This window comes from Lonchura striata, chromosome 1, assembly GCF_050655825.1.
Source record: "Lonchura striata isolate lonStrDom1 chromosome 1, ASM5065582v1, whole genome shotgun sequence".
In the NCBI taxonomy this organism is placed as follows: domain Eukaryota; kingdom Metazoa; phylum Chordata; class Aves; order Passeriformes; family Estrildidae; genus Lonchura; species Lonchura striata.
The window spans coordinates 5382867-5398157 of record NC_140703.1 but is presented as its reverse complement, the minus strand read 5'-3'; the positions used below and the strand labels follow the sequence as shown (position 1 = coordinate 5398157).

Below are 15291 nucleotides of genomic sequence, written 5' to 3'. Positions count from 1 at the left end.
CACCGCCGCGCACAGCCCCGCGGGCGGAGGTCGGCAGCCGCCTGCGCCCTCCCGGAGCAGCGCGAGGCGGGGGCAGCACGGACACTGCCGGTACCGCGGTGCGAGGCGGCCGGTATTGCCGGCGCTGCCCAGCGGGGCTCCGCGTCCCGCTGCGGGCCGGGAGAGCGGGAGCCAGCCCCCGTCCGTGACAGCTCACCGCTCTTATGCGCCCCGAGTGCCGCGTCTGGCAGCCCTTCCACTCCTTCCCTCTCCTGATTGGCCGCCGGGACAGCGCCGCGTCCGGTGATTGGCCCAAGGTGCGGCAGCTTGCCCGGTGATTGGTGGGCGGCGGCGGAGGAGGCTGGCCGCTAGGGGGGCGGGGCAAGATGGCGGCGGTGCTGGAGGTGGAGGTTGGCGGCCCCGTTGAGCGTGAGGCGGAGGAGGTGCGGGGCACGGGGCTGCCGGGGGGCGGCTTAGGTGGAACCGGGTAGGGCGGGGGAGTGCAGGCGCGGATGAGCTGCTTCAGCGCTGTGGGCTGCTTTGGGAAAGGGAGCCGCAGCGGACGTGGGGCCTGGGCGACGCGAGCTCCGGGTGAAGGGTGTAGGGATGTGCGCTGAGGAGCTCGGAGGGTCCCTGGAACGGGACGGCGGCGACTCTAATCGCTTTGAGCTTGTAGAGCTTTGGGGAAAGTAGCTGTGGGGAGTGTTAGGGTGGGGGAGATCCCATTGAGGGTCCCGGGGCAGGGTGGTCCTGGGAGCTTCGGAGGGCCCATGGGGCAGGGGACAGTGGGGGTAGGAGGGCAGGGATGGAGGCTCAGCTGTTGTTCCCATGCTGGCTTTTAAATGCTCCTGGGGATGAAAAGTTGCAAAACTGGAAAGAAAAAATTTGTCCGGAAAGTTGGAATTGGAAGCAGGGTGGGTGCATCTGTCACAGTGCAAGTGCCACTGTCCGGCGCTGCTGGCCCGGGCTTTGCAGTGGCTCTTCACCGTGCCCTGTGCTTCATGCTTGGGAGTTTTTCTTTCACTTGTAGAGAACCAGGAGTACTTGGTTCCATCCTGTCTGCACTGTGGGAGTGGCTGCACAGGGGTCATAAGTCACTTAGCTGGTACAGTCAGGTAATTTTTTTGTGCCTTTCCTCAAGAACTGGTGGTGTGGCTTTAAAATCGTCAGATGCTGACGGTTGTTTTGGAGAAGATTCCTGGCAGGGCCCAGTTGTGGAGATTCCCTACTGCGTGGCTGAGCTGTGGAAGCTTGTACCTCCACCCTGTGCCTTGTGGTGCACTGGGGTGATGGGAGGATTAAACCCCAGATTGGTCACTCTTGAGTTGCAACTGGTTATATTTTAAGATATTCGTTGGTGACTTTGTATGTAAAAATGTGGAAGATCCAAATCTCTGATCCTCAGAAATGAAATTACCACTTTTCATTCCATCAGGAGCTGGCAGAGAGGGTGTCACAAGGAGGCAGTAAATGAGGAGGTGCATTTAAGACTGTGCTTATCCCTGTGATTCCACAAATTGTTGATGCTAAAACCTATCTGCCTGTGCTATCCTGAGATCTTTGGGCAGAGCAGTTTGCTGATGAGGCACTCGTTGTGGGGACCTGAAAGCAGTTTGACATTCCACCAGAATAAAGCCAAGTGTCCCGTGGCCCTGGCTCTGCCTGTGCAGAGGCAAAGGTTTAATTTCCAGTTATCCAAATGTTTGATCAGTTGGGGGATTTCCACTCCCTGCTCCTTGTTCCCATGTCTTGTGAGTGGAAAAAATGCAGAATTGAGATTCCAGAATTTCTTCAGACTTTCACTAAAGAATATTCCTTGTCCCAATTTGTCTTGGTTGGACTTACAGCACTGTAGAGATTTATCTTCCCCTTATTTTAGATGATTCCTGGTAGGTGCTGAAAGACAAAGAGTGAAGTTGGGGCAATGGGAAAAGTGAAATCAGGGCTGTTGGTTGCTCAGGAGCTTTGAACTGAAATCAGCAGCTGCTCATTCTCCATCCTCAAGGCATTCTTCTTGCCTCCTTTGGAGATTTAGAGCATAAGTGGATTACAGTCAGCTCACAGCTGTGTGTGTGTTTGCCCAGAGATCCTCCCAGCTCCCTGGGCTGTGAGGAACACGGGCTCCAGCTTTACCCATGACCTTTTGGGGTGTCCCTGTCCCTTTTGGGGTGTCCCTGTCCTTTTAGGATCAAAACTATGTAGAAGTATTAAGTTTGATACTAAGCACTATCAAAGTCTTATCCATATCAACAGCCTTTGTGTTTTTCTAGGGGGGGTTATTCTGTGACTGTCCCAGTGGTGAGGATCACGGGTTTGTGGAGGCTTTGGGGCATCAGCTCCTGCAGAAAACCAGAGAGTGGCACAAGATTCTTCCAAAGGCCATGATACCACGTCCAAGGGAAGGATTAAGCTTTAGTCTTAGATATCCAGTTTCTCCTAGTCATCACCCAGAAGAGGCTGTGGTTTTTGAGAGGATCATGAGTTACAGAGGAGATAAGAGAGCAGAAGAATTGTTCTTAATTCCTTTTCTTCAAAACAAAAAGTTTGTCTAAGAGCTGTAGTTGGTAGCACACTGGGTCCTGTATTGGTGTGGCAGCTGAAGGATGCTGAAACAGGGGTAGGGTGGAGTTGAACACTTGGTGGAGCTGATCTTCAGCTGCTTCAGTCACCCGAAATGTTCTTGTCAAACCCCTCTTGGTAAAGGGAGATTTAGGAGTAAAGGTTCTTCTACCTAGCTATTTGGCTTAGAAAGAGACCTAAAAGACTGCATGTTAAAATCAAACAACCCCAAACTAGAAGTGGAATAAATGCTTGCTGGCAAGAGCAGGTGCTTCCTTCATCATTGCTGTGCATTTTTAGCTCTAACCCAGAACTTCTGTGCTAAGAGAGTGTGCAGGTCAAAGAGGAGTTAACTGGAAGGTCTGACTCAGGGTGGCTGCTCTGCTATGTCCTGTCTGACAGTCATCAGATCCCTCCCAACATCTCTTCTGTCATGTCCTGCCCCCTGCTTAATAAAGTTATTTCAGGAGCTTTGAGCTCTGGGGAATCTGGTGAAGCTCAGTCCTTGTACTTGAGAGAAAATTGTGTTCAGGGCCACGGATCCCTGATTGTCTTGGGAGCACAGCTCAGAAGAAGACTGTTCTGAGCAACACCAGCAGTGTTTCCACAGGGTTTGGAGCTGAGGCATCTCGAATGCATTTGCTGGAAGAATTTGGAGATTCAGGGAAGATGCCAAAGGAAAGAGGCTGGTAAATATCCCAGTCTCTGTAGAGTGGCTGCTGGTGTGGTACAAAGGAGTGAGCTGAGCCACTGTATAGGAATGAAAATTATTGCTGTGGTTGGAAGGTGCTTGTCAAATGTCTTCATCCAGCACGGGTGGGGACAGAGCCTGGGAGGAGTGGGGGTCTCATGGTGGGAGGCAGTGGGAGCACCCAGGTGGCTCTCAGGGCTTGTAGAGTGGTTGACCTGTGCTGGAGCCAACAAGCACTAGGGATTTCTTAGTGTCTCCTGCGTGCAGTGACCAGCAAACATTTTAAAATCTCCTGTTTTCTTGTTTGTTTGGAGCAGTTCTTGCTCCAAATTACATTGCAACTTCTGAACTGATGCATTTGGACGTGGCTGCTTTAGGAACAGAGGTCCTCAGGGAATTTGGTCAGTACAAACACCATTCTTGGTGTCAGGTTGTCACCACCTTCCCTTGGCTTCTGACACGGGCCAGCAAACTCCAACGAGGATTTTCTTAGCTTTAGATTTTGCATCTAAGTCCTGAAGTATTTCTTCAGGACTTGATTCTCAAGGGCTGAAATTCTTGCAGGTGTTGCTGTGGAGTGAAGCTCAGCAGATGCTCCACATCAGGCAGATGGGTTGCTGCGGTGTGTTTTTTCCCTACCTCCTCACCCTGGGGTAAAATTAGGTGCCACAGAGGAAATGAGGCAGCTGTGCATCCTCAGCTGAGCCTGGCTGTGATCAGAGCTGCTGCTTGGGAGACGTGTGTGTGCTGGTGATGGTGACCAGGCGGGTCACCAGCCTGTGGAGAACCCCAGCACAAAGGCTGGATCCAAGCCTGTGGCCCTGTATCCAGTGGGGTGAGGTGGAGCTCGTTCCTGTGTACACATCTCTGGTGTGTGCAGGAAAGAGTGATAACAGTCTGTGCTATGGCTTGTTTCCAACCTTCATCCCCAATGCCTCAGCAATACTGGAGTGTCTCCAGCACTGTGAGGATTTGTAAACCCCACATGTATGTTCCCAGCCCAGTTGAGCTGCTCTTGATTTAATCTTTGTGTCTCACCAAGAAAATATGATGGGAAGAGCTGTGGGATTCCCTCCCCGGTTCTGTGGGTCAGGGTGTGCTGCCTGGTCAGTGACCCTGTGTGGGGACATGACCAGTGCTGGAGGCTTGTCAGCAGTTAGGTGAAGATATTGAGGGAAACAGAAGCTCCATCCCTGGAGGTGTTCCAGAGCAGGTTGGATGGTGCTTGGAGCAGCCTGGTCTAGAGGAGGTGTCCCCATGGGAGAAGGGTTGGAGTGAAACGAGCTTTAAGGTCTCTCCAACTCAAAGCATTCTGTGGTTCTATGATTCTATATAAAGCTCCAGGTGAAAGCAGAACTGCAGTGTTGAAGCTCCCCTTACTCCTCCCCTTTCCAAAAAGGAGAGTATTCGTGCTTTTTGTGAATCTTACTGGAGAAGATGGGATACAAGTATCTATTGTCAATCATCACTAATAACAGCAGCTCCTCTTGCTCTCAGTAGCTCCTGCCTGTGATATTTAGGAGGATTTTTCAATTATCTCAGCAAAGCAAGGCCTAAGTCTTTCTTTTACTGTGAGTTTCAAATCTTTTTGGCATTGATTTATTTCTGATGTGTGACATACTGTCCCCCATCCTGCAGCCTAGTCTCCTACCACTGGTGGGAGCATTGGCTTCACTGGGATCACCACTCAGTGCCCTGAGACACCTGGCTGTATTGTGAATGTGGGATTTAAGCCAGTTCTTTTGTTCTGGTCACATGGGATGTTGGACAGATCCTCGGCTCCAATAAAATGTGGGAGTGTAAGTAAGGTGGAGGAGCAGGGAGAGTCTCTGCTCTTCCTGGGAAGATGAAGGACAGCTCTGGGCTATGCTGGCACTGTGGGCATGTGGATCTTTCTTATTTAAAGTATTTGAATCCAGAGTTTCCCAGCAGCTGATTTCATGGGTGTTTTTTTTTTCTCCCTAGATCGATCTTTCACACTTGTCCCCAGAGGAGAGATGGAGGTGAGTTTTGGGAGCTGATTGGCAGCATACAGCTCAACTGATCTCCTGCTACTGAACCGAGCAAGTAGCAATACAGCCTGTGATCACAGTGGAGCAGGAAAGGATCACAATTTTTTGATAAGGAGAAGTATGAACTGTCTTAAAAGGCAATAGTTTTTTTCTTTTAAACTGCTGCTAAATATAGAATCACAGAATAGTTAAGGTTGCAAAAGCCCTCTGAGATCAGAGTCCAGCCATTCCTCCAGCACTGCTGAGGTCCCCACTAAACCATGTGTTCAGGTGCTATATCTACATGTCTGTTAAATCCCTCCAGGGATGGGGACTCCACCGCTGCCCTGGGCAGCCTGTGCCTGGGCTGGACAGCCCTTTCTGTGTAGAAATTTCCTCAATATCCATCTTAAACCTCCCCTGACACAACCTGAAGCCATTTTCTCTTATCCCATCACTTGTTACCTGGAAGGAGAGTCCAACCCCCACCTAGGCCCACCCTCCTGTCAGGGCCTTGTAGGGAGCAAGAAGATCCCCCCTGCCTGAGCCTCCTTTGTCCAGCCTGAGCACCCCCAGCTCCCTCAGCCATTCCTCACCAAACATGTGCTCTTAACCCTTCTCAAGCTCTTTTACCCTTGTCTGGACACCCTCCAGCCCTTCAATGTCTGCCTTATAGTAAGGGGCCTGAAAAATTCCTCTTTTTTTCCTTAGCCAAACCAATTTAATCCAGATGCTTATTGAAAATCAGTCAGACTGGGCTCTCAGTATTGCAGCAGCACAGGCTGGAGCAGCTCTATGGAGAAGGACCTGGGGGTCCTGGTGGAGAACAAACTGTCCCTGAGCCAGCAGTGCCTTATGGGCCAAGGAGGCAAAATGGATCCTGGCATGCATTGGGAATAGCATTGCCACCAAGTCAAAGGAGGTGATCTTGCCCCTCTCCTCAGCCCTGGTGAGACACCTCTGGAGTGCTCTGTCCAGTTCTGAGCTCCTCAGGACAAGAGAGACAGAGCCTGGAGTGGGTCCTGTGGAGGCTGCAGAGATGGTGAAGGGACTGGAGCATCTCTCTTATGGGGAAAGGCTGAGGGAGCTGGAGCTGTTTAGCCTCAAGAGGAGATGACTGACAGGGGACCTCATCAATATCTGTCAGCTCTTAATTCCTCCTTGTTTTTTGGTCAAACAGCACAAGCTGGGCAAAGAAACCCCAGGTGTTTGGCAAGTATTAGGCTGGAAATCACTTGTTCCAGAATGCTTAGGCAATTTGCTGGGTTTTGGGGGGTTTTGCCAGATATCAGCTGTTCTCCCCAGTCTCCACCCTGACCCTTCCAGCATTTCCCTTGTTGGACTAGTGGGAGAACAGTGTTAGTGGTTCCAAAACTGGGCTGAGGGTTTGGTATTGAGAATTAACATACACTGTGGGTCAAACAGTTGGAGTGTGCTTTATGAAGACTCTGCTTGATCAGGAAGGTTGAGAGAGATGACCCCACTGGTGGTCCGTTCTAACCTTGCCCATTCTGGGATTGCAAGTTATGCTGACTGTGCACTCCACGTTCATTAGTTCAGGTATGTCAGTGGGAGTTCTCCACCTCTTTCACGCTCAGATGGGCAAAGTGGTATTCTTGGCTTTCACAGCGTAAAAATGAGCTGGTCTCAGAGCAGCCTTTTGTCCCTTCCCCTCTGGATTGTTCACAAACACAATTCTTCATAGTGCTGTTTTTCCATCTGGTCTTCCTGGCTCTCCCGAGGTGTTCATACCCCAGCATGCAGTCTGTGCCAGTGTGCCTTCAGCCACCTTTTCCTGCTTGTTGCAGGGTGGAGCATGTACGGATGCATGCCAAGCACCGTGGGCACGAGGCGATGCATGCCGAGATGGTTCTCATCCTCATTGCCACACTGGTGGTGGCACAGCTCCTCCTGGTTCAGTGGAAGCAGCGGCACCCTCGCTCCTACAACGTAAGTTACCCCCCAGCCGTTCTGCCTCTGTGCTGGATGGGAGTGCTGAGCAATGCCCTCCTTTTGCTGATGAGAGAAGCGTTCCTGGGTTTCCCATTGTCTGGTGTTGATTCCCTTGTTTTCCCAGCATTCCTTGTTTCTCTCAGCACATCGGGGATTCTAGCTAGGGATGAGGGTGGATGAATCTGAAGGCCTCAGGTTTCTGTTGGAAGTGATGCAGATAACTCTGTGTGACATAGTGCTTTCAATCAGGGATGGACAAGCAGATCCTGGGGGTTGTCCTGAGAGAAGCTGCATTTTGTGTGTGCTTCCTTGGAAGCAATGGGGGCTTCTTGCTGCTGGCAGCTGGGTTTGATGGTTCCTGCAGCACTCTGCTGAGCAGACCTGCCTCTTGCTGATGCCACCAGCTTGTCTGGGTCTGGTTGTTACCTGAAGCAACTTCACTCTGACTTCCTTGTCATAATAATAATATTGATTTAATGTTTCCAGGTAGTACCTCTGTGAACTTTAAACCAAACCTGTTTGCCTGTTTCCCTTCAGCAGCACTATGGGAGCTCAGCTGCACAGCTGTAGATCCTTTTGGGAATAGGCTGTAGTGCAGAGGCAAGCCAAAACCTTCTTGCCTTGTGTAAAACCTGTCTGAGGTGTTTGTAGTTGCAGTGTTGGGATCCTGGCAAGAACTAGTTATGTGGATCATCTCCCATACATTCCTCTGGAGATGATTCCTGTATTCTCCTGCCAGCTGTACCCTTTGCTACCAGAAATCACGTGGCTGCTGCCTCTGACTCCCTCATAAAATCACATAACTCTTTAGGTTGGAAAAGCCCTCTGAGATCATTGAGTCCAACTCCTGCACTGCCAAGCCCTGAACTAAACCTTGTCCCCAAGTGGCACATCCACACAGCTGTTAAATTCCTCCAGAGATGGTGACTTCATCGCTGTCACAGGCAGCATGTGCCAGGGTTTCACCACCCTTTCTGGGAAGAAATTTTCTCAATATGCAACCTTAAACTTCTCTAGCAAAACTTGAGGCCTTTTCCAAGTCCTTGTTTCCTGGGAGCACAGACCGAGCCCCACTTGGCTATAACCTCTTTTCAGGTAGATGCAGAGAGCAGGAACGTCCTCCCTGAGCTTCCTTTCCTCCAGGCAGAGCCTCCCCAGCTCCCTCAGTTGCTCTTGTGCTGAGCTTTGAGCTCTTCTGTAGGTGTCACAAGTCAAACCTCCCCAGGTTCCTGGTGCAATTCAGAGCCATTTGATGCAGGCAGGAGAATGGCTGCCACGGCTGACAGTGTGTTTCTGATGTCTGAAGAGCAGAGAACCAGCTCCAAATGCCTTTCCTCTGTTCCTGCAGATGGTGACCCTCTTCCAGATGTGGGTAGTGCCTCTGTATTTCACTATCAAGCTGAACTGGTGGCGGTTCCTGGTGATCTGGGTGCTCTTCTCAGCAGTCACAGCTTTTGTCACCTTCAGGGCAACTCGAAAGCCTCTGGTACAGACAACACCCAGGTTCGTCTGCTGTTCCTGGGAAACTCCTCAGCCCCAGGGTAACCATTACAAGGATCTCTTTCCAGTTTCCCTGATGTGTGTTAAGCTTTGCACCTTACAGATCCTTACACATCCTTACAGATGTGTGTTAAACTTTGCACCCTGGGAGTGTGAAAGCCCTGCACGTGTGAAAGGGTGTGAGGCACTTACCTAGCAGCTGGCAAGCCAGCCCATTATTCCTGGTACCTGGGTGGGGGATGGAAAGGTGGATTTCATGTGGTCTGGTGTCCTCACCCAAGTTATTCCCAGCATGCTTCCTTATGGCCTTTGGAGTTCATGAGGTTTCTAGTTTGGAAATCAAGACTGCAAGCAGCCTGTGACAGGTTGAATTAGGAATGTAAAACTCTTGCCCATGTATAGGGGTAGGTGAAGTGTCTGCAAAAACACAATAGGTGTGAAAAATAAAACTCTTCAGATGATTGGCACACTTTCATTCAAGAAAAAATGAAGTAATTAAATTATTTGTTTTAATTTTCTACAGATTGGTTTATAAATGGTTTCTACTAATATACAAGATCAGCTATGCTACTGGGATTGTGGGGTACATGGCTGTCATGTTTACGCTTTTTGGACTTAACCTATTATTCAGGTGAGTGAATCTTTCAGCTCCCACTCCTGGGGTGATAGGGTGGAACACACCTTTGGCTATTACTCTGGAAAATCAATTTACTTGACAATCTGATTTATGGGGCCAAAGAGACTTGGAGTGTCCTTTCACTCCTGGGAGGATGACAGGTGAGGTGCTGGTACCTGAACTGGTCTGGGTTGCTGGAGAGCCCTTCTTCCAGCTCACTTGTTGGAACCTCCCCTAGCTCTGTGATGTTCAGCCTGGGGGCAGCAGTGGCTTTTTTTTTTACTGCTATACTGAAGAAGCAGCCAGTCCATGGGTGGTGACAGAAGACTCTAGCCCAAACCAGCTTCATCATTAGAGAGTTCAAGTACTTCTCTGGAATAATACATTCTCTAGAATATGATTAGAGTGGCTTTGCCCTCAAAAAAAGCCCTGTTGATGGTTTTCCTGTTGTAGAATCAAACCAGAAGATGCGATGGACTTTGGCATCTCCCTCCTCTTCTATGGTCTTTACTACGGAGTGCTGGAACGGGACTTTGCTGAGATGTGTGCGGATTACATGGCCTCAACCATCGGGGTGAGTTCACGATGGACTGTCCCCCAAGCCAGAGTTGTGCCCCCTATCAGGAGGCCTGAAACATGCTGGTCTCAGCAGCAGCTTTGGCTTCCCTCAAATGGGAATTTCCCTCACCAAGGAAGAGTCCCTGGGTCTAATGTAATAAGAGTTGCTCTGAGATCCTTCCTGAAGAGCGCAGCCTCTGCAGGGTTCCATCTCCAGGACAAGAAGTTCTTTCCTCTGAAGGTGGTGAGACACTGGCACAGATTCCCTAGAGAAGCTGTGGTTGCCCCATCCCCTGGAAGTGTTCCAGGCCAGATTGGATGGAGTTTGTAACAGCCTGGCTTAGTGGAATGTGTCCCTACCCATGGAAGGTGGTTGAATTGGGTGACCTTCAAGGTCCCTTCCAACCCAAGCCATTTTCTGATTCTGTGGAGAAGTGGAATGATCTGTTTAGCCCTGCTAAACTGACAAATATTTCTTTTCCTGGGCATTTAAAATCTCCAGTGCCAATGAACACTCCCATTTCTGACACCCATGTGCTTGTATTGTGACCTGCAGCCACCAGGGAAGGATTCAGACTGTGGACTTCCTTCCTTGTACCTGCTCAACTTTAGCTGCCCCTGTGGACAGAGGATGCAGTGGCCTAAAATCTGTAGCCCACTCATCTGGTATCAAAATAACCCACTCCACTAAAAATACATGACCTAGGATACCAATGAAGAAGGTCATGTTTCTTCTTTTCAGCAGCTGTTTAGGGGTTTGGACTTTGTGTTTCCATCTTCCTGAGCTTGCTGCTGCTGCTCCTTGAGGTTCAGCTCCAAGCCCTGGCCTGCCACTAGTACACCATGACACAGCTCAGATCTCTCTTAGATTCTCAGGGCTCTGTTAGATGCTCAGAGCAAAGCTGTGCCAGGGCTCGCCAGAGGCATGTTTTGCTGATGGTACTAAACCAGGAGGAGCTGTGACCTCCTTGGAGAGGGAGCTGGGCAAGCACCAGCTGTGTGAAATTTAACAGGGGCAAGTGCCAGATTCCCCATCTGGGCTGGTGTAATCTTGGTTATAGGTACAAATTTGGGGACAAGAATCCAGAGAGAGTTCTATGGAAAGGGATTAGGGAGTTAGGGTTGACAGCAACTTGAATGTGAGTCAGTAGTGTGTCGTGACAGCTAAAAGGGGCCAGGTGTGTGCTGGGGTGCATCAGGCACAGCATCAATGTGTGGCCAGGGGAGGTGGTTGTCCAGCCATGAGGAAAGGGAGTGAAGCTGAATCAGGGGAAGTGCAGGTTGGACATGGGGTAAAGGTTATTTACTCAGAGGAAAAAGGCTCCCCAGGGACATGATCATGTCATCAAGTCTGCCAGAGTTCAGAGTCCCTTAGTCATATGGTTTCGTTTTAGGTAGTGTGGTAGAGCAGGGAGTTTGACTCAATGATCCTGAGGGGTCCCTTGCAGCTGGAGTGTGTAGGACCTGGTTTTGTGACCATACTTTCCATGTTGTGTCAGGCCTATGCTGAGCCATGAGGCTTGGAAATGGAGAGGGGTGGCTGCTCTGTGCTTTGCTGAATGAATGCCAGGGACCTGCAGGGCTGGAGGTGGGGCTGTGTCTGACTGGCAGTCCAAGGTTGTCATTTTGGGTCAAAGCTGTGACCTCCAGCTTGTCCTGCTCTCTCCCCCAGTCTCTGCCCTGGGTGCACGTCCCTGGCAGGCAGCTGAAAACGCACCTGCCTGTTGGGGAACAAAGAGGGCTGGCCCCTTGACATGGGGAGGGGGTGCATGGGGCTGGGGTGAGATGGGCCACTGCATCACTGAGCAGCTGTCCTGTTGTAGTTGTTTCCTGCAGCCAAACCTGTAACAAGGTTTTAAGCCCCAAAGGCCAAAGCTGGACTGCTGGGGCCCTGACCCCAGCCCTCCTTAGAGCTTAGCTCTGCCACCATGGGTGTGGGACACGTGCCCTGCCACTGTCACTGCTCTCCCTCTGTTCTGCCCTTGCTCAGTTCTACAGCGCCTCAGGGATGCCCACCAAGCACCTCTCTGACAGCGTCTGTGCTGTCTGTGGCCAGCAGATCTTCGTGGATGTCAATGAGGAAGGGATCATCGAGAACACCTACCGCCTCTCCTGCAACCACGTGTATCCTTCTCTGCAGGTGCCAGCCCCCTGCCTCACTAGCCCTATGCTGGGGTGGCCAGCAGGGAGCTCCTGCCCCATGGCTTCTCCCGCACTGGGTGAAGAAATTCCTGTTCTGGGACTTGGGGCTGTCTGGCTGAATTTGCATGTGATCTGTGCCTGTGTCATCGCTGACTTGGCATGGGAAGAGGTGTTGCTGAAATTACTTTGATGACACTCACAAGTGGTTGTTTCCTCTTCCTTCTCATCCCCAGCTCCCTCTGCTGAGTCATGGAGCTGCACAGATTTGTCAAAAGCAGTTTTTACCTGCTCTTGACAAATCTGCTGCGACCCATCTGGCTGGCAGTGCCTCCAGCAGATATTCTGGTGGAAGTGATGGTGTGAGGTCAGGACATGAGGCATTCCTGCTCCATGCCACACTGGGTGTGTCCTGAGTGTCTGTAAGGAAGAACCGTGGGGAAACACTGCTGGCCCCCTCTGAAAACAGCCCCCTGGTCCAGCACTGCTGGTTGCTACCTGCTCTGGTTTCAGCCCAGCAGCTTCTTCCTTCTCTAGAACTCCTCCAGGGTTTCCAGCACGCTGGAGTCACTCAGCCCTTTGTGTCAGCTGATTGATGGGAAGTGGGTTTTAAAACTGGAAGTCCTGGTTGGTGCTCAGTCCTGGCTGGGGCAGCAAGTCAGGGTTTTTTCCCCGTGGTGATTCAGTGTAGAGATGGGATGTCCTCTGGCACTGTGTGTGTTACTGCTTGCGAGGTGGTTTCCAAACTGGGCCTGAGCAAAGGTCATGCTGGCAAAACAGGAGCCTAAATTTAACTCTTGGGAGCTGTTGGTGAGATTTATGGCTGACACTGTGCAAGGGCCTGGGACTGCAACAGCTTGGGGTGGTGTGGCTGCCAGAGGAGCTGGTTGGTGCTCCTGGTGGTCCTCAGGGGTCACTGCTGACTGGGCACTCCTGCATCTATGGCGCCAGGGCTGACAAGGAAGTGACTCCTGTTCCTGCTGCCTGGCATTCTTCCATGGTTTGAGTGGCAGAGATATTCTGGGGAAGGTCTATTTGCTCTGTGACACCTCTGTGTGTGGCAGAGTCAGCTACAGCCACCTCATGTTTTCCTGTAACTTTGCCAGGCTGTGCTCAGGTTGTGCAAATCCTTGTGACAGAGCATAGTAAGCACCTGTAAGTCAGACCCTTACTTACAGGGAAATTCTTTAAATGTTAATCTCCAGGAAGCCTTTGAAGAAGGCTTCCAAAATGCATGCAGTTCACAGATCTCTCCCAGTCTATTCAAACCTTCTCAGTGCTTGGGCACCATCACTGAAGAGTTTCAATTTCTGTTTCAGTGAAGGTCAGGGCCTTCACGCTGCCACCCTGGCTCTGTTCTGCTGCCCCGTGAGCTCCTTCCGCTGTCCTTGGAAGCTGCTGCTGCACCTTATAGGAATTGTGATTGTGCAATGCACCATCCTCTCATGGGGGGATGTTTCCATGGCTCTGGGGGGACTTCCTTGGCCTTGGTGGTTTCCTCCACGCTGAGCCATGTATCCCCCTCTTCTTCCAGTTCCCCTTAACATGCCACTCCCCAGGTTTCACGAGTTCTGCATCCGGGGCTGGTGCATTGTCGGGAAGAAGCAGACGTGTCCATACTGCAAAGAGAAGGTGGATCTCAAGAGGATGTTCAGTAATCCGTATCCTTTCTTCCACTGGTAGCCAGCACTTTGGGAAGGGAAGCTGTGGGTAGAGCACACAAGGGGTGAGAAGCTTGCCTGGTACCCTGAGTAAGTTGCTGCAGCGTGTGGCTGTGGCAGAGACCCTGCAAAACCCAAGTGAAGCCTGGCTACAGCCTGTGAGGACTCATGTCTGTCCTTCCCTGGGTGCTTGTCTGTCCCTCCCTGGGCACCTGTGTTCTCTGTCCCTGCTTTGGGGCACCTTTGGGTGGCTTCTGGGTGGGCCATGCTCCTCTCATCCATTTCTCCATGACTCTTTAACTCCTTCCTGCCCAGCTGGGAGAGGCCGCATGTCATGTACGGGCAGCTGCTGGACTGGCTGCGCTACTTGGTGGCCTGGCAGCCGGTGATCATTGGACTGGTCCAGGGAATCAACTACATCCTCGGGCTGGAGTAAGGGCAGGTGGTAGGGAGCCACGGAACCACGAGAGGACATTGCCACCAGAGGTGCTGGCTTTGCTCCGTCACCTCTCAGGACCTTGACCACCACCAAGGACAGCAACGTCGGGGCCCCTCCTGCTGGGGCTAGGGGAGGATTTTTTTAAAAAGCAATTATTTTAATGAGCATATTTAAAACTTTCTATTGCAGCCAAAAAGAGATGCTTGTCCCCTTTCCCTGTCCCTGTCCAGCCCTTTGCAGCGCCCTGCTGGGCTGAGCTTTGGGCTGAGGGCTGTTCTCCAGCTCCTTCCTGCCACTCTGTCGGGGGAGGCCATGGCGAGAAGGGCCAAGGCTTCGTCAGCTCCCAGTGCCAGCACCCTGGAGCAGCCTTGCTGGCAGCGAGGATGGGACATGGGGGCTGCAGAGGAGAGGCTGGAGCCCAGTGCCCTGAAAAAGAGGATGGAAGGTCACCTGGCTATCCCCAGCTGCCAGGTCTGCTCTGGGCACCATGAGTATGCCAGCAGGAACCAGGCTGCTTTCCAGCATGGTGATGGTGGGCTCTGCCTTGGGGAACCCTTTTATATGCTCCCAAATTTTCTGTGTTCCTCCCTAGAGTCCAGCGGTGTCCCCTGACTGCTCGGGGGGGTCAGCCAAGGCATGGAGTGGGGCCAGTGCTGTTCCTCTCTGTGCCCTTTAGGGTGACAGCAATGGTACATCACGAGCAGCCAAGAGCGGGTGCCCCTGGCCCAGGGCGCAGGTCCGCCCTCACTGCGTAAATCCGCCCTCACTTGGCACTGGAATAAAAGGGATGGAGTGAAGGTTGGGCTGGTGCTGGTGTTTCCCTGCCCCAGCATTACTCCATGACATCCTCCTGACTTTGCGGGTAGAGGAGCCATGCCAAAGTCCTGCTGGGGCAAGTGGTCTTGGGCTCAAGTTTTGGTAGTGGGTGGGGGCAAAGTCCCCAATCCCAGGGCCAGTGGTGGTATTTTGGCATGTGGAGACTTGAGTCATATTCCCTGAGGGCACTGGGGTCTGGTGGAGGGCTACAAGGCAGCTTCTGGCTCAGGATTTGGGAAGTGGCCACAGTGGTGGTATGGCTGTGGGTGCTGTGTGGGCTGTGTTCCCCCTGGGGAGCCCCAGCACTGTGTTGCATCCTCAGTTTTCTTTTGGGTGAAACCACATTGCAGTGTTGTGCCAAACACCAAAATAAGAGCCCTGGAAATGGA

At 51.7% G+C, this 15291-nt stretch overlaps 1 protein-coding gene and 1 long non-coding RNA gene across 10 annotated transcripts in view; one reads left to right on the top strand and one right to left on the bottom strand.

The window, feature by feature from the left end:
- LOC110473097 (uncharacterized) overlaps positions 1 to 474 on the bottom strand; it is a 22586-nt gene extending 22112 nt beyond the window's left edge. The window contains exon 1 of the long non-coding RNA XR_014956988.1: positions 197 to 474. This is a non-coding gene — a long non-coding RNA (uncharacterized LOC110473097). The remainder of the gene's footprint in view (positions 1 to 196) is intronic.
- On the top strand, positions 10 to 15291 carry RNF121 (ring finger protein 121). 9 transcript variants are annotated; one of them, XM_077790936.2, is made up of 9 exons: positions 10 to 296; positions 5195 to 5232; positions 7029 to 7170; positions 8522 to 8676; positions 9197 to 9304; positions 9743 to 9863; positions 11838 to 11971; positions 13546 to 13647; positions 13963 to 15291. In XM_077790936.2, exons 1-9 carry the CDS (start codon positions 204 to 206, stop codon positions 14081 to 14083), a joined length of 1014 nt encoding a protein of 337 aa, XP_077647062.1. In that variant the 5' UTR covers positions 10 to 203; the 3' UTR covers positions 14084 to 15291. The 9 variants fall into 9 exon arrangements, with proteins under 9 accessions (XP_077647062.1, XP_085441291.1, XP_085441386.1 ...); XM_085585165.1 differs by having other exon boundaries at positions 224 to 296; positions 8522 to 8714; XM_085585260.1 differs by lacking the exon at positions 10 to 296 and adding an exon at positions 343 to 422 and having other exon boundaries at positions 13546 to 13644; positions 13949 to 15291.